The sequence below is a fragment of the Zeus faber genome (genome assembly GCF_960531495.2).
Source record: "Zeus faber genome assembly, chromosome: 1".
Lineage (NCBI taxonomy): Eukaryota > Metazoa > Chordata > Actinopteri > Zeiformes > Zeidae > Zeus > Zeus faber.
In genome coordinates, this window is record NC_137193.1 from 51,097,509 (window position 1) to 51,124,419 (window position 26,911).

A 26,911-nucleotide genomic window follows, 5' to 3' on the forward strand; every position below is an offset into this window, starting at 1 on the left:
ATTATATGTATACTGTATATAATAGTAATAATATACACATGAATTATGATATTTAAAAAATTATGATTATTATAATCATAATTCTTATTATTATTATCATTATCATCATTATTTCTAGCACGATAATTAGCTAAACAGGATTAAAAAATTATTCAAACATTATAAACCTAGCTGCAGCTTTATCCAAAATGATCCACGTAAAGTCCAATATAATAGAGAGAAAAATAAATAGGCTATAAGTTGCAGTTCAAGATATTATATTAATGAAAATGTAAAAGAGACGGAGCTGCAATATACCCAAAATGACCACGCATGAAATATAACTTGAAATTCAAGGTAATTAAAAAGACATTTGGCTTGAATGAAAAATACTGTGTACATATATACTTGGTACAATCTTTTTTCCCAATAGTTTGGAGACGTTTGAATGAAAAGTACATTCATGGGTTTTAGTGAGCAGATGCTGCGTATCCCCAATGCCCTTTAAACACACGTTTTGCTTCCCGTTGTGTGGCAAATCGCTCACAACATTCACTTTTATTGAATTGTCAAACATCCCAGAAATCGCAAGTCAAGCCCATTTGTTCTCGTTTCTCACAGTCGGAAATCTGCATTGCAACTACTGACAATTCCCAGCAATGAAATAAAAGACCCGAACGCATCAATATTTTAGGAATAATGAAAACACATGCGCCTATATCCCTATGCCTGACTCCTTCCACCCACAAAAACCTCGCTCCCCTCCCTAAGTTTTGTGCCCAATTTTCCCCGGGTTCAGCGGTGGGGCACTGGGTCACAGCCCGGGCCTGATCTTCACACCGCTCCCTTCACTGAATGCCACATCAACTTAATCAGGGTTAACAAACTCCCAGCGGCTTAGTGTGGCCCAGCTCCGCTCATACAGATGGGCTGGTAATCCCCCTCCCCCAAGTGGGAGGATGGGTAGATGGTGCTCAGGACCTGACCAACCCGGGAGGAAATAGAAGGTTTCATCTGTATCTGAACAGTATATGGCAAAGACTTCATTAACAATGACTCAAAGCAAATTTGAGTGATTGCGATTAATCGCGATTAATTATTTTTGAATCGTTTAAATCGCTCTACCGCCTTTGTCTCGAGGTGTCTTTTATTAGCAGTAGTATTATTAGGGGTCCAGCCCCTATGAGGTCCTGTTGTTTTTGTTCATCACCAAATGGCCGTCCAAGTGTCTGCCGCGCAGAAACCGTCAAACCCACGGACGCTAATTAATGGTCGTCGTAATCAGGGCAGTCCAGACACGCTGTTGTCCGAGTTTGATCCATATAGGTCCATTTTTGTGGAATAAGTTAATAAAAAACAGTGTTTTTCACATCTCCGAAACAGTCAACTGATAACACAGGGGACTTCTGATTGGTCACAGACAATTGTCACCGTGTTATTATTATGTCACTGCCCACATGAAATCATTGCAGACTACTGATTGGACTACTACTGGACCAAGACGGCGGCGGCCACAGACTACGGATGCAACGGTACATGGAATGTTGTTGAACCGCTCGGTACGCCCCCGACATTTCAATGACAGGCATTACGATATGCCAGGCTCCGGGCCCGAGCGCTACCAACTTCCTGTCAAGCTGCATGCTAGCATGCTGCGGAGCCCCGACCTGTCCTGCGGAGCAAGACCGAGCAGGGGTGCGCCGGAGGGCGGGGGGTGTCGCGGCCAGACGGCAGCGCTTTGTGCGTTAGGTATGCAAGTAAATGTTGCAAAATGCGAGAGTTCGTAGAGAGGATGTGAAATTTTCACGGACATCAAATATTCACACACCTGTGTTCTGAATTTGAAGGGACAGAAAAAATTCACAATATGTGTAATTTGGTATCTGGATGGATATATATATATATATATATATATATATATATATATATATATATATATATATTTATTTATTTTTTTTACTTCAAGCCGTTTTCTAGTAAAACTACAAATCGAGAATCACAATCTCTCACATTTTATAACAAGGACAAATCTGTGATCACAACCTCTAAAATAAGTCATTACAACTACACAAAATGTTGAATCTGCGGTCCAACACAAAATGACAAAAATACTTCTAGCAAGAAACCTGAAGAAGTTGCAAAACAAACTTGTGTATGTCGACGTGCATGGTAATTAATTCCATCACGGTAATTGACCTAACCCTGACCTTGAATACATGTTGCACAGCCTTTCAATTACACATATTACATATTGAACATTGAAATTTAGAAAAGCATTCTGTATATATACTGTATATAAGAACAGGGACTTTTATTTTGAAATTGAAAGGTTGTGCAACATGCATATATCAAGGCTTATAGGGAACAAGTCTAAACACCGATGCTGTCATTATTCTATAGCCATTACACTGCGCAATCAACATTAACTTCATAATGATAAGTAAAAGTAAGAAAGTTGTCTATTTCCCCTTTAAAAATATTTGAATCATAATTGTTTTTGTTTTTGAATTGTTGTGTTTTTTGTGTCTGAAAGTGTAAATAATTAAAAGCTTATTATAGGATTTACGGGACATGAAAACTGTTTATATGGAATTTTAAACAATCACCTTGAATGAAGAAACAAAGTATCAGCTAAAAAATGAAAAGGAATAATCTCCGTTCTTCTGCAACACCTCACGGAGCGAGGCATCGAAAGGTGTTTGCAAAACAAACAAATCTATGTAGGAGATAAGAAGGTGTACGTTCAAGACACCGTCCTCGGGGCATTTTCCTGGGATTCTCCTGTATTTTACCGCTGTCCCCCCGTGTTTTTTCCTCCTTAAATCTCACATATTTTTAACCTTTCTAAATACATAAATAAAGTTGACAGATGCGCGACGCTGAGCGATCTCCTCTCCGCTGTGCATCCCCGTCCCACGCTTCTCCAAACAAAACCAGTAATAACTAGTAATAGCGATAAGTCTGTTTTTATTTCAAATGAACAGGTGTATTTATTTGACTCCATTCCTAATTTCATAAACAAACAAAAAAAAAAAACGGGGAGATTTTCTCAGTCACGCTTGTACTTCCCTTATTTTCAAATCCCAATGTTGACAAGCATGCTTAGGGGTAAGCTTTGCCGTTTAGAACTCTGGGACTTGTAAATCCACCCAACACAGACTGGATGTTACGGATTTCCACTTTAATAATCTCCCAACTTTGCTTAGCCCTCAAAACAAGAAGAGAATACATTGTTAAAACGTTATCCCTGCATGGGGCGAGTAGACCGCGCCATATGATTTGATGCCGCGTGACAGGAAATACTTTGCTAACGGCAAAATAGTTTATTTTGGACGACCTTTCCACCCGTCAAAGGTAGACTTGAGCCGTAACTCCGTTTGGCATTAAATATTGTGTTTGTTTAACACTTCCTTTGCTGGAGGTCATCGCTGCGGCTTCCGCTTAAAAAGTGTCCTGCGCACCCCTTTTAAAACCCTTTTTCAAACTGGCTCCAGCTACTCTCATCCTCTTCCCCACAGCACTCTCGCTCTCAGGAAAGTGACACATGTATTATTGAGCATGGATTCAAGTGCTGTCCACGCGGGGACACTTTACACAGTTTCACAGGTTCCTCAAGGCACCACCACCACCACCACCACCACCATTCTGATTTTCCCCATATTCAGGGCAGGGGCGAACTTTTTTCTCCTTTTTCCACCTTGGCATTAACAATCCCCGACACCGCAGCTGAGAAGTTAAATATTTCATCGCCCTGGAAAGCTCAAAGCGTGTCCGATGTTTCGATTCCAGAGCACTTTCCCTCCATTTATTATCACCCTGCTCAACAGCCTGTGGGAGAGTCTCATCGTGACACGGTTTGGGGTGTAGTTCCTGCCCTGCTCACCATGTCCCGTGAAAGGAGAGGAGGAGCGCCTTGTAAAGGGGCGGGCTGGGTAAGAGAGATACGTGCCGTGAGAGGGTTTCAGGCGCAGCAGTGGGGCTATTTCCCTTTTGGCCCACCGAGCCTACAACGCAGAGGCTACACTTCAGCGTCCTCCGAAATTCCATCACCCGCCCTCCCCCTTCACCGCCCCTGACCCGGGTGAACCCGTACGGGCCGGTCACCCATGCAGCACGGATTACTCAAAGACAATCAATTTTTTTTTCCCCAAATTAAGGCCCCCCCCCGCCCGCCTGCTCCAATGTTGCCTGTCGCCTTCTGGAGTTAGAGGAATAACAAAGGTCAACAGAAGTTCACACGTCCAGTCCTGTGTCATGGCCGCATTCGGCTGCTCATGTCCAAAAACCTACAACGCTGATTGGCGGGGGTGGACCGGAGGACATCTACTTCTGCCAAAAAAGATGCGACGCGATAAACTTTTGACCCTGATAGGCGGGGTCGCTGTTCGGTCAGATCAGCCCTGCATCGCCCGGGGTGCAGCGATGGCGGAGGGAGGCGGGTGAGATGGGTGATTTGGTACAGAACGACCCAAAATATCACGATGTCATGGGCACGGCGCTGGAAGGTTCTCGAGCCCGAGCCCGAGTTCATCAAGAGTTCAGCCGCAGATCGGCTCCGCCCCCTTCGCCAGCGTCACGGGACACACAGCAAATCATCCTCATCATCACCACCACCACCACCTCCACAGGGGGTGGTGGGGGGCATCTTGACTCCGCCCTAACACGTGATCGAGTCTGACTTGCAGTTTTATGAGGTTGTTCGGAAAAAATCGTCCAGGGTCACAGCACCCCCTAAAGGAAAGAGATTCAACTGCCTGAATTCGGAAATGCCACCGAAAAGATATGACGCATCCTGTCCATGGCAGCTTTAGCAGTTATTTTGTCGTATTTATTATTTGCTTTTTCAACGCATACAAATTATTCATCTTTATTATTATTATTATTATTATTATTAGTCACCTGGTGTACAAAACAATGTAGGCGCTTTGAAGTAGGTCTTCTATTTTGAATTTAATTAAGATAATTAAATGTTGAAAAAAGATTGTTAGTGCGTGTGCATATATTATAGATTTTATATTTTTTTATTACTTATATTTATATTATTATATTATTTATTACGTTTTATAAAATATTTTATGAATAAATATCATTCTAAATTAATTTGTTGATTTAAATCATAATTTTATTCATAATATATATATATATTTGTTAAATACATTGTTTGTGTTTACCCAGTATTTATTTTTCCTATATCTTCCAGTCATGTCATTTTCAATATACTCAGTAAATACAGAATTTTGTATTAATATTAAACTTCAGAATTATCAATTATGTATTTTTTCATCATGTTATACATTATGATGTATCTAACCATGTTATCATGTAATGTAGCCATGCATTATATGCTAAATTAAACACTACATATAATGTGATTCAAATGAAAAAAATTTAACATGTCTTGAAAATGTTTTATTTATATTAATTAACATATATTAATATGAAATACGGTTCCTGCCACAGTTACATTTGTTTTAGCTTTGACTATAATAAACTGTTATTTGTTTCCATTTTCTGGCTGGGATTTAGTATTCAGGCAGTATATTTAAAATTGGATACTAGAGACTAATTTAACATCAACTGTTTTGATGGTTAAAATATATATTACTGTTTAAATATATATTGTATTACTGATTATACTGTATATATACTGTATATATAATATGTTATTGTTTAAATATATATATTTCTGACATTGTTTTTTTATTTTTCCTTTGAATTACTATTTTCACTCTCCCTAATTTGATACACTGCATTTAGAAATATTTTACATCCAACTATTGAACATATTCAGTCAGTGAGAAAAACAACTTTGTACATATATGAATTAACACACACACACACACAAATACTGTACATACATACACACACACACAAACACATATTTGCACGTACACACACACACTCACACACACACATTTTCAAAGATACATGATGCTGAGTGACAAAATTTGAAAATTAAACAAAAAACAAAATATATTGTATATTGTTGGAGTGACTTTTAGTCATTTTTAAAAAATAAAAATGAACTATTGATTAAGATTAATATGAAATACTGTCCCTGTCACAGTTACATCTATTTTAGCTTTGACTATACTTAACATATTTTTATATATTTGTTTCCATTTATTAGATGGGATTTAGTATTCAGGCAGTACATTTAAAATTTATACTAGAGACCAATTTAACACCAACAGTTTTGATAGTCAAAATTTATATTTCTGTTTATATATATATATATATATATATATATATATATATATATATATATATATATATATATAACATTATATACATTATTGTTTAAATATATATATTTCTGACATTGGTTTTTCATTTTTCCTTTGAATTACTATTGTCACTCTCCTAAATTTGATACACTGCATTTAGAAATATTTTACATCCAACTATTTAACACATAGTCAGTGAGAAAAACAACTTTGTATATATATGAATTAACACACTCACACACAGACACATATATACACGTACACATATATATATATACACACACACATATACATACTTGTACTTTTAGTGTCAAACCTTTGTCCAAGACAATATATATATATATATATATATATATATATGTGTATATATATATATATACACACACACACACACACACCTCTTTCTCTAACACACACACACACCTATATATTTATCTATCTCTTGATATATATATATCGATAGATCACGATCACACACACACACACACACACACAACGCTGAATGACAAAATAAGAAAATAAAACAAAAAAACATTTTTTTTTGTATATTGTTGGAGTGACTGGTAGTCATATTATAAAGATAAATTATTGATAAAGCTTGATATGAAATTCTGTTCCTGTCAGTTACATTTATTTTAGCTTTGACTATAATTAACATATTTTTATATATTTGTTTCCATTTTTTGGATGGGATTTAGTATTCAGGCAGTACATTTAAAATTGTATACTAGAGACCAATTTAACATCAACTGTTTTGATAGTTTAAAAACATATTACTGTTTATATACAGTGTACACACACACACACACACACACACACACACACACACACACACACACACACACACACACACACACACACACACACACACACACACACACACACACACACACACACACACACACACACACACACACACACACAGAGACTGAGTGAGAAAATTAGAAAATAAAAGGGGGTTTTGAACAGCTGTAGAATACAATATGTTAAATATTAGAATAAAAAATGTAAACAAAAAATTAGATGCGGGTTTATTTTATTTTATTATTTCTTATCTGTTATTCATCACTGGACAATTCAAATCATATCCCAAAAACATTGATGAAGGACGGATGACGATGAGGATGATGAAGGGACACTGCTTTTCACCAAATATATATTTTTCAATAATTCCAAGTGGACTCTTTTGGCTTTTTTGAATAAGCTATGCACTGGAAATACACCCAGGACGTTCACAGTAACTTATAAAGTAAGTTGCATAAAGTGAAGCTGTCTTTGGTAAAAAATAGGACGAGGGCCCCGACTAGTGGCGAGGAACGGTACAGCATCGTTACAAGTACAGTGGCCCTGAGAGTTCAACCTAAGAAAACACACATAGAGACAAAACACAAATGCAAAAGCCACAACACAACACTACAACTTAAGAAAACACATGTAAATAGACAAAACACAAATGCAACAACATAACAGAAGTGGGAAACAACGGATGCAACGGATTTATCTGCAAATTAAAATATATTAAACTAAATTATTTAATGTCTGTAATTATATATAAGAATGTATACAAGTAATAACAATTCAAGCTAAAACCTGGAGCCACAACTATTTGTGGAGTTTTGCGCTGCATTCACGCTGAGTAAATCTCTGATTCGCTGGCGGGAGAGCGTATCCCTGTGGAAGCAGATGAAGGATTTGGACACGGCCTCATGGCACGATTGGTCTGGTGATAGTTGCGGGTCCAGGTTATTACTTTCATAAGTTCTTATATATAATTAGACACTAAATAATTTTGTTGAATATTATTTGAATTTGCAGATAAATTGGTGCATCCGTTGTTGCTCACGTCCATGATGTTGTGGCTTTTGTGTTTTGTCTCATTCCGTGTCTTTTCTTAAAAGGGGCAAAAGACAACTTTTCAACTCTCCCCCTCCTAACGTTTCCCCAGTGGTATTGTTGCCGCTGTCGCACAGACAAGCGGGTCGCTTCACGTTTTCCTCAGTGCCAAGTTCTGTGTAAGAAGCGCGCAGCTGTCAACCCTGCGATTTTCTCTGGATCTTCCTGCATTCCCGAAAAACAAAATAAAATAAAAAAATAATAATAATTTGGTTGACCTCCGCTATTACATCTCCACCGGGGATGGAAGAAAAACACACAACAGGCACCTCGCCCCTGTCTGGCACGTAACACTGCATTCCCCGTTTCTCCAGACAAAACCAATAATAACAGTGTTTTTTTTGTGTGTGGTTTTATTGTAGATGTATTTATTGTAACAAAAAAAAAAAAAAAAAAACCCACAAACTCCAAATGCCAATTGTGCGACATTTTATTAACTACCCAAACAATAAGTTATTCTGAGGATAAACTGGTGGACCTGATTTTCTGTCACATGAAGTTAGAACTTTGAAGAAAAAAAAAACAACAACAACAACAATGTTTTGCAGCTGGTCTGCGGCTCGGGCAGGTTTCTATATTTCCATGGGAAATATAAACACACGTTTGGGTTCGTTCACCTCCCACAGTGTTCTGGAGAGTCTGAAGAGGGGAGCTGGGGAGCTAAACCGTGGAAGAACTCAGGAGGAACCTCCATCGTCACTCTGTCAGAGAGAGAAACAGAGAGAAAGAAAAAATAAGCGAGAGAGAGAGAGAGAGAGAGAGAGAGGGAGAGGAGTAATGAGGAGTGACTGAGGAGGGAGTGATGCTCCCAAGGGCCAAATTCATATTCAAATATTTGAACCAATAAACTAGTTGAGTGGTTAGAGAGCCCGAGCTCTGTCAGGGTGGGGAAAAGGGCGCGTTAAAACATTTACACTGTATCAAGAAACGACTTGCTTCTTGAATACATTCAAAGACAAACGTCACGTAAAGATGGCGAAAACACTCGTTTGTTTCTGGCACCTTGTTCATAGAGCTTGTTTAATTCAGAATTTAAACACAGCACACTCACAGTTACTGCACTCTTCTTGAAGTGATGAAAAACAAAAACAGATACCACGGAAAATAAAGTCATACAAAAGTCATACAACCCAAAAACAAAACCCAACATGTTTTTATGGCTCTAAACCATCAACTAATGGCATATTTGAATTCTGTCAAAATCCATGTGGAATAATTGTGATTAGATATTTATACTGGAATAACGATAGCAGATGATAAGAGATAGAAGATAAAACTATTTATCCCGAAAGAAATGTCTTGCCTTGCATGAAGAGCAAATGGGTGCATTCAAAAAGCAGAGGTCAAAATAGGAATCAAAAATATAAAATAGTAATAATGAAATAGTAAAAAATAGTAATGATATGAAAGGAGGCAATAAAACCCAATAAAAGGTAGAAATGATAATGTTCTTCGGCTGATTGTGAGATTGTTTCAGCTCCTATTTCTGTCTTGTGTGGATAATATCATATATTTATCATATTTTAATATAATATATAAAAATAAAATAGAGGAATCAATGAGACTACCTGATTAAATAAAGTACATACATTGTTATAACTGAAATAATTTTGAAAGAGGTTGGGACACAAACTATCGACATTTTTCCCCGTCAGGGAGAATAAATACATAATACACAAATACAGAATAAATGTTCATATTTTTTATTCTATTGCTTTGATTAAGATCTGTTTTCTGCTGCTGGGACACTACAAATCGTCCCTGGGGATGAATAAAGCGTCTCTCTCTATCCAACACCTGCCTCATACTTCATCATGGCACGGCACTGTTTTCCTGTCTGACAGGAAATGTGACAAATAAAGAACTTTGAATCGCCGCTATAATACAAAACTTTAACCCCACCTGCGTGTTCAGCTGGGAGTCGTCAGGGTTGTCTGCATGCTCCACCACCGGCGGCTCCACCAGCCGCTCGTACGAGAAGAACAGCAGCATCTGAGAGGAGGCGGAGGAACAAGGTGACGACAAAATACTAAAACAAAAAACGGAAAACATGGACCCTGGAAGCTTGCATTCAACACTGACATCCTGGACAGAATGAAAACAAACCAATGAATAAATAATAAATGCAACAGCACAAGCTTAGCGCCTGTTTCGCACCCAATACGACAAATGCCAAGAGCAAACCGGAAGTCCGGTCATTTCTATGGAGATGGAAAATGTCCGGCTGAGCAAACTTCTCACTGTTGTAGTAAAAACAAGCTCTCCCATTTTGGGATGTTTTGCGATGACCCAGACCGAGTTCATCTGACGGCCACTAGGCGGAGGATCTGGATATCGGATGCAAATATGGCGGTGTGAGGTAGGCTTCAACCAGTCACAATTATCACATAATAAATATTGGAGCTTATCAGAATCTTTTATTATTTTTATTGTTAGATGCCACATTCTTGTTTCTATCCAAATTGAAGGTGATTTTTAAGCCAGTGTTAGAAATTAAAACAGTGCAAATTTGTTGTTTTTCCATTGAGTTGAGGAAAATCACACACACCTATTTTCCACTGTTCAGTGGAAATAGTGTATTTCCTGCGCAAGGTGAGAGTGTATTATCACACTATCCAACTGTGGCATGAAATGAACAAAAGAATACAAGTACCATCAAATTCTTAATCCCAATCTTTGGTATGATCATTAATTGTCAACTAAAACGACACACTCGCTTCACACCACCCTACTTGTGATTTCTACACCGTGATGCCGGGAGAGGTGAGCCAAAACCAGCCAAAAAAAAAAAAAAAAAAAAAAAAAAAAAAACAATTTCACACATAATTTCCCATATTCCACTTAAAATAAGTAATGGAAACTAGCTCTTGTGTTGCAAGATCCAAATTGCAAGGCTGCACCAATTCATGTAATTCATCAGCTGCAGAGAGGACAGCAGCTCTGTGTTCATCAGAACAAGCTCAAGTTTCACACTGAAAGTTGGAACTATTGGTATTGATGAAAGGTTCCACTCTTTTCTGAGATTCGGTTCTCAGTACAAATTTTAATTTCACAGATTTGTTCGCTATGAATAAATCGTTTGCGAGTCTTGCATCACTTAATATTCGTCGGCCATAATAATACCACCTTTCCATGTGTTTGTGACGTTTTTAGTAACCGGTAACAGGATAGTGGGATAGTGCTGTGGGAATATATAGTAATATATAATAACATAAACAATGATAACGTATATAACACAGATCTACAGCATTCTTACCGTGAGCAGTAACAGCAGAGCCATCATGACCCCCAGCATGATGTACATGTTCTCCGTGAGGCCCCCAGCCCACAGGGGGCCCAGGATGGTGGCCAGACCCCCCACAGAGCGACGCACCCCCTGGCTGAAACCTAAAAACACATCATCATTGGGAACATTCACTTTAAATACGACCAAATATTCAGATGGGGAAGCTAAAGTTTATTTATATGACATCATTTAGCAGACGCTTTTGTCAAAGTGACTTAAGTACATTAGTATGTCGGTAGTATCAAGTTGTATTTAAAATAAATAAAAACAAATCAGGCTTGAGCCAAAGTCGTTTCCAACAACTGTGGACGAGATGTATAACTTGTTTCACACAAACATAAATACAGATAAATTGGAGCACAAATTCAAATGCATAAACAGAACGCAGGCACATGAATAGAAAACACTGAGGAATAAGTCCATCACAGTTGTAGACAAGGGAATAAATCTATCTAACCTATCAACGTAAATCAAACAATCAATCAATGATCGATTCAATTCATCACTGCAATGTGATGTAACAGAAACAGAGCCATCTAGAAATAAACACTTCAGACAATATAAATAAATACATTTAAAATGTGTAGTACTTTGACTTTTGGCAGTTACCCACCCTGGGTTTTCTCTGAGGTGACCTTGGAGAAGAGTGAGACCTGGGCCACTGCCACGAAGGGCAGCCCCAGCACCTGCAGGAACACTCCGATAATGAACTCCGTCAGCTGCCAGGGGTAGTCGCCTGCGGTGCACCATAGAGGACAAAATGTTATTTCAAAAAGTTATTCTACTGTAGTTACGGCTTTATTATTCTTTTAAAAGAAAAGATAATAATGCTGTTCATTTATCCTAATTAGTTATGAGTAGCAACAGAATATATCCAAAATTTGCTTTTGTGCACTGGTAAAACTTGATATGAAAAATGAATATGAAACGTAGAGCATGAATATGAACATGAATAATAAGTGAATGGACACCAAATTCGATTTCTAGTGACAAATGAAATCTAACGCTGAATTTCAACCTTAAAGTCTGTAACTTTAAAAAATAAAGAAAATAACCATTAAATCTGATCTTTGATATTCATCCCATATTTATTTGTCTGGAACTTATTTAAGAAACAGCCATTCTGACTAGGGCTGCAGATATGCCTCTATAATCCCATTTGAATTTGTATGCTTTATTATTTTTAATATTCAGTTATATAAAAATTTGTATTATTGTGTAGTGATTTGCTAACATCAGCCAAAACATTTTTAATCAATTTGGTTGTTTTTTTTATCTAATGCCATTTTTCATCATTGTAATAGTGATTATTTTTAATATTCAAATTCTATTCAAATTATGTTTCTGCAGTCCTAATTCTGTATTTTTGTTATGCATGTGCTCCTCTATATGCTTTGCTGTTTACAATGTTCGTGGCGGGGTCCGCCAGGCCTTTCCCGGCTGGAATCCAAAGATCGGCCGGGCTCAAGCAGTGAAAGGCAGCTGCGGTGAATTTGATAAAGAAGCAGAGCTAGTTGTGAAGGGGAGAACGGGGCTGTTTTCAGAAATATCCATAAACATGTGGACGAGGCCTTAATGCCTGAACCTAACTCTTGATGAGAGCAAAGTCAATCCGTCTGAAAGAACTCGGCATCCCATATTAACAAAAACTACACATGATCATTAAAGGTGGCTGAAATACAAGTGCATATGTCAACCAGAGGCTGTCAGAAACACATGGATAAGAGCCAGGGTTTGATTTTTGGGACGGACCCACGGGGTGAGCGAGGAAGATGAGACACCAGACACAGGAGATGTTGCAGAGGATGAGGCCGACGGCGAGCACCACGCGCTCGGCCGCCCGCCGGCTCAGCCAGCGCACGAACAGGAAGCCGGCGATCACCTCCACGCCACACACGCAGTACATCACGCTGTTCTCCAGCTCGCCGAAGTTAAAGTACTTCTGGGTTAGCGGGGTCACCATGGTCTGGGGGCGGGGAGAGGGGTGAGACACACGTTTGTGGTGCAGATGTTGATGGTTTGTCCATCAAAGAATGAAAGAGGGACGTTTGTTGGTTCAGCGCGTCCTACGGTCACTGTACCTCCAACGCCGTCTGGTTGAAGAGCGTGATGAACTGAGCGGCCAGGAGCACGATCACCTCCTCCCTCAAGAACTCTACAGAGGAAGAGCGACGATGAAAATTCAAGGGCTTAAAAAAGAAGGGAGAGGGTCATCAACAGGTAAAGACGACAGCTCAACACAGGGTCTAAGATGAACACCCGCCAAGCACCAAGTGTGGCTACTAATAGGCTAGGCTAGTAATCGGAAGATTGCCGGTTCGATACCCGGATCCTCCTGGGCGGATGCCGCAGTGTCCTTGAGCAAGACACTTAACGCCTAACAAGGCAACACAGACAAACAACGGACAAGGAAAAACACAGCAGGGGGGCCATCACAGGACAAATACTAAAAACCGAAGGTAATTATTATGTGTGGAAAGTTTCGGACAGTGGTTTACGAGACATTCCAATTTTAGACAATATATATACAGTGGGGCAAAAAAGTATTTAGTCAGCCACCAATTGTGCAAGTTCTCCCACTTAAAAATATGAGAGAGGCCTGTAATTTTCATCATGGGTCTACCTCAACTATGAGAGACAAAATGAGAAAAAAAAAAATCCAGAAAATCACATTGTCTGATTTTTTAAGAATTGATTTGCAAATGATGGTGGAAAATAAGTATTTGGTCAATAACAAAAGTTCATCTCAATGCTTTGTTATATACCCTTTGTTTGCAATGACAGAGGTCAAACGTTTTCTGTAAGTCTTCACAAGGTTTTCACACACTGTTGCTGGTATTTTGGCCAATTCCTCCATGCAAATCTCCTCTAGAGCAGTGATGTTTCGGGGCTGTCGCTGGGCAACACGGACTTTCAACTCCCTCCAAAGATTTTCTATGGGGTTGAGATCTGGAGACTGGCTAGGCCACTCCAGGACCTTGAAATGCTTCTTATGAAGCCACTCCTTCGTTGCCCGGGCGGTGTGTTTGGGATCATTGTCATGCTGAAAGACCCAGCCACGTTTCATCTTCAATGCCCTTGCTGATGGAAGGAGGTTTTCACTCAAAATCTCACGATACATGGCCCCATTCATTCTTTCCTTTACACGGATCAGTCGTCCTGGTCCCTTTGCAGAAAAACAGCCCCAAAGCATGATGTTTCCACCCCCATGCTTCACAGTAGGTATGGTGTTCTTTGGATGCAACTCAGCTTTCTTTCTCCTCCAAACACGACAAGTTGAGTTTTTACCCAAAAGTTCTATTTTGGTTTCATCTGACCATATGACATTCTCCCAATCCTCTTCTGGATCATCCAAATGCTCTCTAGCAAACTTCAGACGGGCCTGGACATGTACTGGCTTAAGCAGGGGGACACGTCTGGCACTGCAGGATTTGAGTCCCTGGCGGCGTAGTGTGTTACTGATGGTAGCCTTTGTTACTTTGGTCCCAGCTCTCCGCAGGTCATTCACTAGGTCGCCCCGTGTGGTTCTGGGATGTTTGCTCACCGTTCTTGTGATCATTTTGACCCCACGGGGTGAGATCTTGCGTGGAGCCCCAGATGGAGGGAGATTATCAGTGGTCTTGCATGTCTTCCATTTTCTAATAATTGCTCCCACAGTTGATTTCTTCACAACAAGCTGCTTACCTATTGCAGATTCAGTCTTCCCAGCCTGGTGCAGGTCTACAATTTTGTTTCTGGTGTCCTTTGACAGCTCTTTGGTCTTGGCCATAATGGAGTTTGGAGTGTGACTGTTTGAGGTTGTGGACAGGTGTCTTTTATACTGATAACGAGTTCAAACAGGTGCCATTAATACAGGTAAGGAGTGGAGGACAGAGGAGCCTCTTAAAGAAAAAGTTACAGGTCTGTGAAAGCCAGAAATCTTGCTTGTTTGTAGGTGACCAAATACTTATTTTACTGAGGAATTTACCAATTAATTCATTAAAAATCCTACAATGTGATTTCCTGGATTCTTTCCCCCCATTCTGTCTCTCATAGTCGAAGTGTACCTATGATGAAAATTACAGGCCTCTCTCATCTTTTTAAGTGGGAGAACTTGCACAATTGGTGGCTGACTAAATACTTTTTTGCCCCACTGTATATATATATATATACACACACACACACACACACCTTTCTCTAATACACACACCTCTATATTTATCTTTTTTAGCCACACACACACACACACACACACACACACACACACACACACACACACACACACACACACACCCACTTGCCCCCAACCCACCTGTGCCCATGCTGAACTTCCTAAAGCGGCTGGTCGACTCATCGGGCACGGTGGGGGAGTCAGGACGGGAATCAGGATGCAGGTTGCCATTGGAGGCATGGCAGCTCCTGGGCAGGTCGGGGGTCACCAGCGAGCCGTAGGAGCCCAGCAGCTCGTGAGGCCCCACCAGGGGCTTGACCTCGTCGTCGTCGTCGTCATCATCATCCTCTGCCTCCTCCGCCGCCCCGGCCACGCCCTCCTCTCCTCGCCTTCCCCTCGCCGTGCTCTCCCTCAGCTCCACGGGGGGCAGGTCCCAGTACATGAAGAGCACAGCCAGTTGTAGAAGCATCCACAGCAGGCACATGAAGAGCTGAGAGGCAGAACAGAGGTTAAGGTTTGTTTCCTTATTTAATACTTTTACAATACTAAATAAAGATGTATTTTAAAAGAAAAGTTAAATTATTAGGAAGATGGGGAAAAAAATGCCTATTTTGGTTTTGCTTTCCTCGGTGACTTGGTAAATTAATTTATTAAGTCGATCAATTAAAAATGGACTGATTTAAATGAAATCCAAAAATCGGCTTTTTTTAATTTGGACATTTGAGATAACATTATAGATTTCCATCTATATTTCCCCCACATTTCAAGGCCCAAATGTATTTTTATGCTGCACTGCTCTGCCAATTATGTGTTACATTGTTTTATGTGAGTATTGAGTAAAATTGTCTGCTGCTTTCTTGGCCAGGTCTCTCTGGTAAAGAGATTCTTAATTTCAATGAGACAAATTTGGCAGAATAAATAAAATAATTTTGGGTGGAAAAAAATATATATTGTTGGTGAGAGAAACATATACGGTACATGGTACAAATGCAATAGTTTCCATCAGTGTGGTGATAATTCCCATATGCATATTAAGTCCTTACCCCTGGTGCGGTATATTTGTTAACCACGAACGGACCCATCTTGAAGTCGCATAATCTCAGGAAAATGTTGAATGCTGGACCTTTAATAACAATAATAATAGATAAAAAATAAAGTATATATAGATACACATACACTATTCTTGTGCAATTGTGCGTAGGTATGTGTATAAATATAGATGAAAGGGCATTTCAAGGCATTAGGATCATTACAGAGTCAACCTGGAGGAAACTGAACACACCGATGAGGAGGCCAGCCTGACGACACGCCATCACAGCAGCGAACACTGTGGCCCGATCCTCCAGAGCCGTGCTCCTGGTAAGAAAACCGAAAATGGAGGAGCCGGCCCCGGTTCCGATACCTGAAGGAAGGAGGGGACGAAGGATTTCCATATGAACTGTGAACTACACACCAAGTGATAATATCTGGAATTGACAGCTTTGCGAAAGGATTTGCACGGAGAGAAAAGTCATTCACGAGTGTTACAAGAGCTGTGAGATGAATGCAGATCATTCTGGAATTTCCCACTGAAATTAAAATAACTGTCATTCATCATCCAAATTAACGCACCAATCTTGTCGGCACAAACAGTAATAGATGGTTATGATCCATAGATTTTAACCAGAGATGATCAGTCATGTTCTCCTTTACATTCATTTCAAAGTTTTAACACCCAACTGTATGAGAAAGGTTTCTATCATGAATGACTGAATTTCCTCACTCCAGTTTGACTGATTACACATCTGCTAAGTACATCTTGTGCTTTCTGAATCATGCAATTCAACATTGACAAAAGTCTGGTTCAACTCCTGCAGTTGACTCAAGCGCTTTGTGGACCGAGTGCTTGACCTCGAGGGTAAATGTGAATGTTTTATTTGACCACGGGAGATCTGAGTAAAAAAAGATGTCTGCAAATTTAATTTTAGTGTTGCCTACTTGTCATTATCACCATTATTATTCTATCCCGGATCAGGAATTTAGACGTTCATATCTGACAATGTGAACTTCTCTGGAGTGTAGTGTGTAACATGCCATTCAATGTGGCTGAATATGGGCCAGAGCAACAGACATGGGAGCAGCAAAAAGTAAAAGTCGAGTATTATGTCTAATCCTTGTTTTTATTTTGTTATTTCGCTCAACGGTTTGTCCTTGTTGTTTACCACCTCCTCTGAGTGTGGTCACCCTGAAGATCTTTGTATTGTGCAGAGGCGTATGTGTTTTGTCAATATTTGATATGTCAACATACCGTATTTTCTGTACCAACCCGAAAACCCAGAAATAAAGCATTCAAAAAGCTAAGAAACATGCAAAAATTAAAATGCATTCCTAAAGTCAATTCCCACTCACCTGCCACTAATCTGCTGGACAGAAGGAGCCACTTGGAGTAGCCCATGAAGTACATGAAATTACCTAGAGGGGAAAGAAAGGATAAAGGGATAAAAAAAAAAATGTGGAGAGAGTAGATCAGAGCAGACAGGAACAGAGCAGAAAGAGGAACAGATTAGGGACTAAATGGTGCTGAAATGCTGGACTGAATGATTTGCAGATGTAATAGATTCTGATGTTGCTGCTGCTGCTGCTGACGCTGACAGGCAGGACTTACCGACTATTTCGAACAGGTTGGCGAACAGGATGATCTTCTTGGTAGTGCGCGTCTTGTCGGAGAGGTGCCCGAACAGGGGGCCGGAGAGCAGGCCGCTCAGGCTGAACGCCGACAGGCCCAGACCCAGGAAGTAGGGGGCGGCCCCCAGGGTCTGCAGGTACCTCCATATGGTGGGCAGGATCACCGCTGGGGTGGCACGAGGGGAGGAACGACAGAGTCAGATTTCTACAACTTTTACTGTTTATTTTAACTTTGTGAATATTGATAATAATAAATAATAAATGCATTATTATCATTTATCTATAAACGGGTAAAACGGGGGGTGGGGGGGGGGGCAATAACTAACTGATTTTGGATTCTAAATGGGATATGAAATGATTGAATGATACACAGATCAATAGATAGATCGATAGATAGATAATCTACTATTAGTGTCTATTTCAAATTATTTCAGTGTCCATTCGGGCGATTCGGGATTTTTTATATTACGTTACAATTTGAATAACAAAACCATGGGGGATATCACAAGTTTTCAATTATTATATTTTTTTCCCAAGGACTTTTCAAGCGCTTCAGCACAACAGGGGCTATTTTCAAAGCATTCCAGTACTTAATTCCAGCATCATTCAAGCACTCCAAGCATCTCAAGGACCTGCTCAGAACCCTGTATAAAGCACTTTCCTCACAATTCAAGTACATTTTCATCTATAAGGCATTTGTAATTTTGTGACGTTTGGTGCATTGCTGTATAGACAACTGGAACAGCTGAAAGAAGAAGAAAAGACAAAATTATACAGAATATACAAAAGGCAACAAGCTATAGAAAAATCTATCTTCAGGCTCAATATTACAAAAAAAAAAAAGGCAGATAAGCTGTATTACCTACCTCATCCACTAAACTCAATTACTCAAAATATTGCCCATGTGTATTAAACTTCCTAAATTGCAGCTTCCATTCTATAGATTCGACAGATGGACAGACACCCTTTTGTTTTTTGTTTGTTTTTTTAAATACTGATGCCAACACGGGCCGATAAGGAATACAGATCCAATTAATAACTTTGACCTGACAGTGTAGAATTGAGACTTTTTGGGGCTTTAGCTTGTTTGGGGATCAGTCAAATTCAGACACCCATCTTTAATATCTGGCATGTTGGACTTGGCTCTTGGAATCAGAACAGCGTTCCATGTTTTAGCCTGATATCTGACTCCTGCATCGTGGTTGGAACATGATGAGATTGTGGGTCTTTGGGGAATTTGGGCTGACTGTACCGAGGCCTTTGTCTCCATAGCGTCGCTGTTTTCCATTAGGCCATGTTAATTGCTCTGACTCCCCTGTGGTCGACCTTAACCTACTGTAGCACAATATGTATCTCAGAAGGCGAGACAAGCAGTTAGCGAGGATGACTCTCTAAAGCAGTGGTTCTCAACTTGGGGTCTGGGGACTTCCGAGGGTCCTTCAAGAGGTTCCAGGTCTCCCTCACTGTAGGATAGACAGGTGTGGAAGGTTGAACAGTAAAAACCTTCTCATATTGGGGTCGCAGAGACATCATCTTAACAAATGGGGCCCAGTATACAGTAATGCATATCAAATTAAGAGTCCTTGGTATGAAAAAAGGTTGAGAATCACTGCTCTAAAGTACACAAGAAGGACGAGGAACCTTTCCAGCGGCCCCAGGGTGGCAGAGATGAGCTTCATAAAGATTTGGGCGGAACTACGTAAGAATCTACTAATGTACAGTATAACATGGGGGGATGGGCAGGGATCATCTCTACTGCCATGTGTGACGGATGCTCCCAAGCTCAGTTTGTTGTAACTGGCCTTATATTTTCCCTATGTTTGTTGAAATTGTTCTTTTTATAGACTACATTCATAATGCACATACAAAGTAAATATAATAATGAAACAAAGGTTTGTCTCACATAACATTTAAGTTTATTCTCACCGCTGGACAGGAAAAGAACCCCACAGTTGCAGGACTTAAGCTGTGGAAGAGTCCATTCAGTTTAACCTCATGGGGGGGCTGGTGTATTTTCTATTTCCGTTAATAATAATAATAATTATTATTATTATTATTCATAATAATAATAATAATAAATACATTTTTATAGATTAATGTTTTTTTTATTCTGCACTTATTTAAACATGTGCACTTGAATTATTTATGCCTCTTGTTTTATAATATTTTGAGTTAATCGTTTTTGTTTCTGATATTTCTTTCACCCCTTGTGTCTTTTTGGTTCGGCCATGTACCAACAGTATGTATGTTCCCTCCTGTTTCATTTGGTCAGGTCTGTTTGGTGGGTTCAGTTGTCTTAATGATAACTCCTGTTTAAGTTATTTTCACCTTGTTTTTAGTTTTATCATACTTAAGTTAATTTTTTTAAGTTTCCCCCTGCACTTGTTTTGCAACCCTCCTACTGTAAATGTATTATATTTTTTCGGTCAATAAATCCCAATTTTGCTTCAATCCACCTGCGACTCCTGTGTTTGATGGCTCTGTCCCTCACAGCATGGAATTAAACCAAACTTTTGCCCGACATTGCAAGCGTTAAAAAACCTGCATTATGGCAGAGTGCAAAGTTTGGACTTTAACTGCAGTGTAAGCTCTTTTTCACCTGAATGCATTATCATGTAGACAAAGAACAGTGCTGAGCTGTTAAAATAAAAATTGCTGGGTCTGGAGACACAGGGGCCTGTAATTTAAATTGCTGGGAAGGAATCCTTGTTCCAACTGAGTACTCGGTAATTGGCCAGATTCCACACTGTGGAAGGCCCCAGTGACTAAGTCATGTGTTGGTATATCTGGTGTGTTCAGAGTCCACAGTTTCCATGGCTCCCAAATTGCCTGATATTAACCAGGGAAGTAAGGCACTGTCCACTGTTCCTGTCATGACTTAAGTCAGGACAAGCTTGTGGGGAAGACAAGAAAAATAATGATCATCCCCATTTAAAAGTAACTGTTGTTAGTTTCAAAAGAACTCCATCTGTTGTAAGCCCCAACTCACTGTTTAAAACCCAAATACAGGTACTCCTCACTTAACAACCCTACCTGTTTAATGACCGTTCGGATTTACGACCAGCTCTCTGACCAGTCTGTATCGTACACTGCGTACATTACCATCTCAGCGTCAAGCATCTCATCGCGCATCACCCTTTATACACTATATACACTATATATACACACTACTCTCACACACACACACACACACACACACACACACACACACACACACACACACACACACACACACACACACACACACACACACACACACACACACACACACACACACACACACACAGTATACATCTCATCTCATCACTGTTCTCAGTCTCATTCCCACAGCATGTCAGTATTCACTACACTAGTGTTCACAATGGCCACACCCCCTTACCGTGAAATAACACTATATACACTCTATATATTATTTACAATGTATGCACTATATAGACCAGCCACGGCCCCTTACCGTGAAATAAGACTATATACACTCTATATATCATTTACAATGTATGCACTATATAGACCAGCCACGGCCCCTTACCGTGAAATAAGACGGGTCCTCGCTTATCGACCAATTCACTTAACAACCTGGTACTAGGAACGGAACTCGATCGGTAAGTGAGTAGTACCTGTATGCTTTATTTATTAACTTTAAATGAGCAGTGTGTTTCAGATGCACTGCAGCTAGGGATAGGATTTAAGATATTTAAGAAATGTAAATATTTTGTATTTTATTTAAGAAATTGAAAATTCTCCAAGAACCTTTTAACCCCAAAGTTGGTGAAACATTAGAGGTTAATGACCCCGATTACGTTTTAATGCTTTACAGAAAAAAGAAAAAAAAAAAACATAAACTTTGCCCAATGACAAGTCTTGTTAAATGAGAGCAATAGCTGTGAGTGAATTACCTAAAACAATCATTTTAAGATAACTTTGATATGTCATTTATATTTAATAAGTTATCATCATAGAGAACTAATGTTTTAAGACATTATTTTCCTCACAACTTTAGTTAAAAAAAAGGTTCTCTTCTATTTTTTTTATTTTTTTTTTTCACTGTGTTTGTTTTCATGCCACTTTGTAGAATATGCGCTATTTGAATAAAGCTTTATACACTTACCCTCTGAAATAAGTTACTATTGGGGAATTATAGTACAACAAGAAAACGTATTATTTCCTCCTTTAAAAAGTTAGATTAACACAGAGCTTAAGTAACATAATAAAATAGACAAGAGAAAGAAGAGAGAAGAGTAAGATGAGAGTATTTAGAGAATCAAGATGTTTATTTGTCACATACAAGCATACATATACTGTATGTAGTGAAATGACAATGCAACGCACCCAGAGAATATGCACAAGAGAATAAGAGTAAGACAAGAGTAAGATAAGCGTAAGATACAAGGGTAAGATTCGAGTGACGTACAAGTAAGATTTAGATAAGTGTAAGATGCAAGCAAGATAAGAGCAAGATGCGAGTAAGAGTAAGATAAGCCTAAGATATGAGCAAGATACAAGAAGGATACGAGTAATAGTAAGATTAAGAGTAAGATTAAGAGTAAGATTCGAGTAAGAGTAAGATAAGAGTACGATAAGAGTAAGATAACATCAGATAAGATGACACAAGATAATAGTGAGACAACATAACACAAGAGTAAGAAAATAGCGCTTTAGAATAAGATATGAGTATAGCTGCTTTCACACATGAACTCCGGACAATGACTGCATAATCAGTCCAGACTTTGTCTGGAGTTGCCCTTTCACACATGCAGAATACAACAGGAAAATGTCCGTCCCAGACGCATTCACAGGAGGCAGGAGGAGCAGGAGGCAGGATGTGACACAATGACGCTACAGAGTTTTAGCACACCCAAGATGGAGGATGAGGTAATATAAACAAAACAGTGGAAAGGAATATAAAGGAAGCAGAAAGGAGTATAAAGCAGCTACACTCCATGCACAAATATCCACATGAAGGTAAATAAATGGCGCATGATAGAGACGTCATCAACAGGAATCACCTGCTCTTTTCACACATAGACTTTGTACTCGGGTGCTGCCTGGGTAAAGTTTGGGTAATGTCCAGTTCAAATGATTCGGACATTTGCATTCACACATACAGCTCCTCCGGGTAATGTCCGGATAATTTCAGGTTTGCAGTGCATTCATGAAAGCAGCTTTAGAAAACAAGATAAGATACTATAAGATAATATAAGATACTGTTTTATAATATACTATGAGATAAGATAAGATACTATAAAATAAGAAACTATAATATACGATAGGATACTATAATATAAGATACTATGAGATAAAATAAGATACTGTAAGATAAGATAGTATAAGATAATATACTATAAGATAAGATAACATACTATAAAGCCCCTTCCCTACTTGCACTGAAAGCCCTAAATCTACGGGCAATGTTCCATATTGGCGTCATGTAGGAACAAGAGCCAGTGTCGATGTTCCATAAAAGTCATTCCATAAAGCTCCCCACTCTCGACCCATTATCATTTCCAGCAAATTGGCGGAACGGCTGTGAATGGAAGTACTGTATGTGGGAATGGAAGCAGTAACATTGCAAAAGTAGGGGTAGAGCCGAATCCAAATAAAAGCGCAAATAGTGGGTTTTTATGAATACTTATTTCGTACAAATATCTTCAAATAATTATTTGTTTTTGGAAAGAAAATAAATATTCGGAAAACTGGCAAGTGTGATCTGAACCGTGGCGCTCGGCTACAAGGACGAGAAACTGAAACACGTCCAGTCTCTACGGAGACAGGTCATTATATTCTTAAATTTGTATTATTTTTCCCTCTTAAATATGCCACTCAGACCCTTGACGTGTCTTCTACAATTTGGGGTGCGGTGCGGAGACATCAGCACAAGCGCTTGGCTATCCCGCCGGCTGCACTGGAGTGCGAAGCCGGAGGGGGTGAGCGGACAGGGAGAGGTAGAACGGGTGGACAACGTTCCTTCTCAGGAGGCAGAGAGTGTAAGACAGGTGGAAAATTATCATACTGAACATTTGATTTGTCCGGGGAATGGGGCTCTGTCCCCTCTCAGTCCAGCGGAGGGAAGAGTCCACGGGGCAGGGAACGAGGCGCTGGTCTAAAAGCCGATTCTGTTTTCTAGTCTCGTGTAATACAAGACGCCTCTCGCAAAATCATTACGTACCCCATACAGAACTTTTCCGTAAAGGAGGCCAATGTGGTAATGACTACATACAGATATTTTTTATCCAGCAATGTTACAAATTCCATGTGGGAAAAGATAAGCATAAGACTTTATTTATCCCAGGGGTGGAGTTTCAAAAAAACATTTTATCTTACCATTAAGAGGTCTCCCAAATAGCAGTAAAAGTTTTGAGCTAAGGATTTCCTCCTAAAACCTATTTACACCAGACTAGGGAATGGGGAGAAATCTTAAGCTACGAGAAAGGGCGGGCTGACCTCGTTGCTATGGATCATGTGTCCTGAGCAATGCCCACAGTGACTTGATAGAGTGACAGAGTGGCTGATAGGGGATGGGTCAGTGATTTAATCATAGAAATACTGTGGAAAGTGGTATCACGCTGCCTTATTCAAATAAAGATTGGAAAATAAAAATGTAGGCTGAGCAACCCTGATTCCACATGAAACCAAGAGCAACATACTGACTCGTCGAGTATATGTCCAGCTGATGGTCAGCAGCCTCTTCCATCTCCGTATCTCCACTGACAGGTGACGGAGGCAAGCAGCTGTCGAGTTTTCAGAATCTTGATCTTCGCTGTTGTTGGGTTGTTTCGGTTTGTTGGTGTAGTGACTGCATCCCCGACTCGCACTACCATGATATATAAAACCCTCGCGATTAAGGCCATACCTTTTTTTTTTTTTTTAAAGCTCCGGACCATTAAATGCTTCTTAAACGTTGACGCCATTACGAGGCGGGTAACAGGTGTCTTAACAGGTGATTGCCGTCCGCTTGGTGGGATATAATCTGTCAAATATAACATAACCCTCATGAATGAAACAGAGTCATGGTGACGCATAGATAACCTTTCAGTGACAAGGTCGATGTAGCGATCACTTTTTCGGCGGACGATCGTTTCTTGGCACAACACCGGCCGCAGCCCTTTACGGATTTGATTGTGATTTGGTCTTAGTGATCTGGGATCCTCCTCTTGACGACCCCGAACTTGAAACAGATTTGGGAGCTGGTTTTAGCTTTGTGAAATACTCTTTGAGACCGAATATTTGAGAGTCCTCAGATTAGCACTGACACGCCCATTCTTTTTAAGAGTTTCTCCTAAACCAGTGGGTCGGGGGCCACTTTAAAGCCTGTAGATGTTTTGCTTTGTGAATACGGGCGCAGCTTTTGACGGAGCAGCTTCTCAAGTACGACAGATATTGTGAAGTCCCGCATTTTAATTGATTTACTTATCTTTTGACTTTGACTTGGGAGTAATCCATTCCCCACGTAGAACGTCGTATACTTCCCAAACAATCTAAATATAAAAACAAATAATAATAATAATAATAAGACATCTCACCATATTCAATGCCGCTCAGAAGGAAGATGAGTCCAATGGTGAAATAAGTCAGCTTCTTTTTCCTTCGGTAGTCCATTGTGTCTGATGGAATGTTTTATTTCTCTTTTCTGCAATTTAAATGTCAGCGGATCCTCAGCGGCTTAATCCAATGGACGGCGCGTCCAATTAAATCCCACCGCAAAGCCATTTCGCAGCGAGTCCCAAAAGAAGCCGAGGTCTTCCGCCAACCTGAACCGAGCCAACTTGAAAAACAAGAAGCTGTCAGGATTGAGAAGCATATTCCAAAAAATACGCCGCTTTCACAGTTAACTCCGCACAGGGAGACGCTGCACTCGGCTTCCAGTGTTAGTTAGTGTGTGTGTGTGTGTGTGGCTTAGCGTGTTGTGACGCGTTAATGACGTCACCTCCGGATGTCAAAATGAGCGCCGCCCACAGGTTCACCTGGCTGGTCACGTGTCCGCACCCTCGTCATCGTTCGCTTCAAGATTCAAGATTTCAAGATTTTTATTCGTCACACACATATACATACTTTCATACATATACATACTTTCATACATATACATACTTGCATACATTTATGCAGTGAAATGTAATGCAACGCACCCCGGTGATAACACACAATATGTCCGAGGAAAAACAATTCTTTCTAATAGACCGACTAACTGACTCCTAAAACGTCATACAGCAAGTTGAATACTGATAGAATAAAATAAAAACATATAGAATAAAATAAAATACAATGAAAATAAAATGAGATCAAATGGAGTAGATAGAGGGGATATGCTTATGTATATACAGATATGTGCATTAAAGTGGCATGTGGATTAAAGTGGCATGTGAATGTGAATAAAGTGAGGACATACAGTGACTGTTCTGTATTTATCGTTACTATCATGAATCACGGCCTGTACCTCGTGACGTGGAATGTGCTGCTCGCACTGTTGCACTCGTAGTAAATAGTGAAAATTATAAGACTGTAGATTACAGGCCTTTAGTGTTTTGCTTTGTTGGGGATCCATGGGATAGGAGGGGGGTGGTGCATTTTCTATATTATATATTCAGCCGAGGGTGCTGTTCTTCTTTGTGAATGTCCAATCCACGTTGACAGTTTACTGACCAAAACTAGCGACGCCGCTTTATCAAATTTACAGTGGCGGCCCTTCATATCACCCCGTAAAAAAAAAGCATGTTA

The 26,911-nt window shown here is 39.7% G+C and overlaps 1 protein-coding gene across 1 annotated transcript; it reads right to left on the bottom strand.

Annotated features, from left to right (window-relative positions):
• Positions 1 to 7,322: 7,322 nt before the first annotated feature.
• mfsd8l1 (major facilitator superfamily domain containing 8-like 1) lies at positions 7,323 to 26,016 on the bottom strand. The gene is made up of 12 exons (XM_080018097.1): positions 25,720 to 26,016; positions 18,180 to 18,365; positions 17,924 to 17,986; positions 16,818 to 16,937; positions 16,579 to 16,658; positions 15,677 to 16,025; positions 13,467 to 13,540; positions 13,138 to 13,351; positions 11,999 to 12,121; positions 11,356 to 11,486; positions 10,002 to 10,091; positions 7,323 to 8,800 (listed from the first exon to the last, which is right to left on the bottom strand). The coding sequence occupies exons 1-12, from the start codon at positions 25,793 to 25,795 to the stop codon at positions 8,777 to 8,779; spliced, it is 1,530 nt and encodes a 509-aa protein (XP_079874223.1). The 5' UTR covers positions 25,796 to 26,016; the 3' UTR covers positions 7,323 to 8,776.
• Between the last annotated feature and the right edge of the window lie 895 nt (positions 26,017 to 26,911).

What these genes read in the sequence shown, in the direction of transcription:
- mfsd8l1 (XM_080018097.1), bottom strand. Translation starts at nt 25,795, where the DNA reads ATGGACTACCGAAGGAAAAAGAAGCTGACTTATTTCACCATTGGACTC. An exon ending in CAACCTGTTCGAAATAGTCG is followed by an intron (nt 17,987 to 18,179) that starts GTAAGTCCTGCC and finishes TTTCCCCTCTAG; the next exon opens with GTAATTTCATGTACTTCATG. An exon ending in ACAAATATACCGCACCAGGG is followed by an intron (nt 16,026 to 16,578) that starts GTAAGGACTTAA and finishes TCTGCCTCTCAG; the next exon opens with CTCTTCATGTGCCTGCTGTG.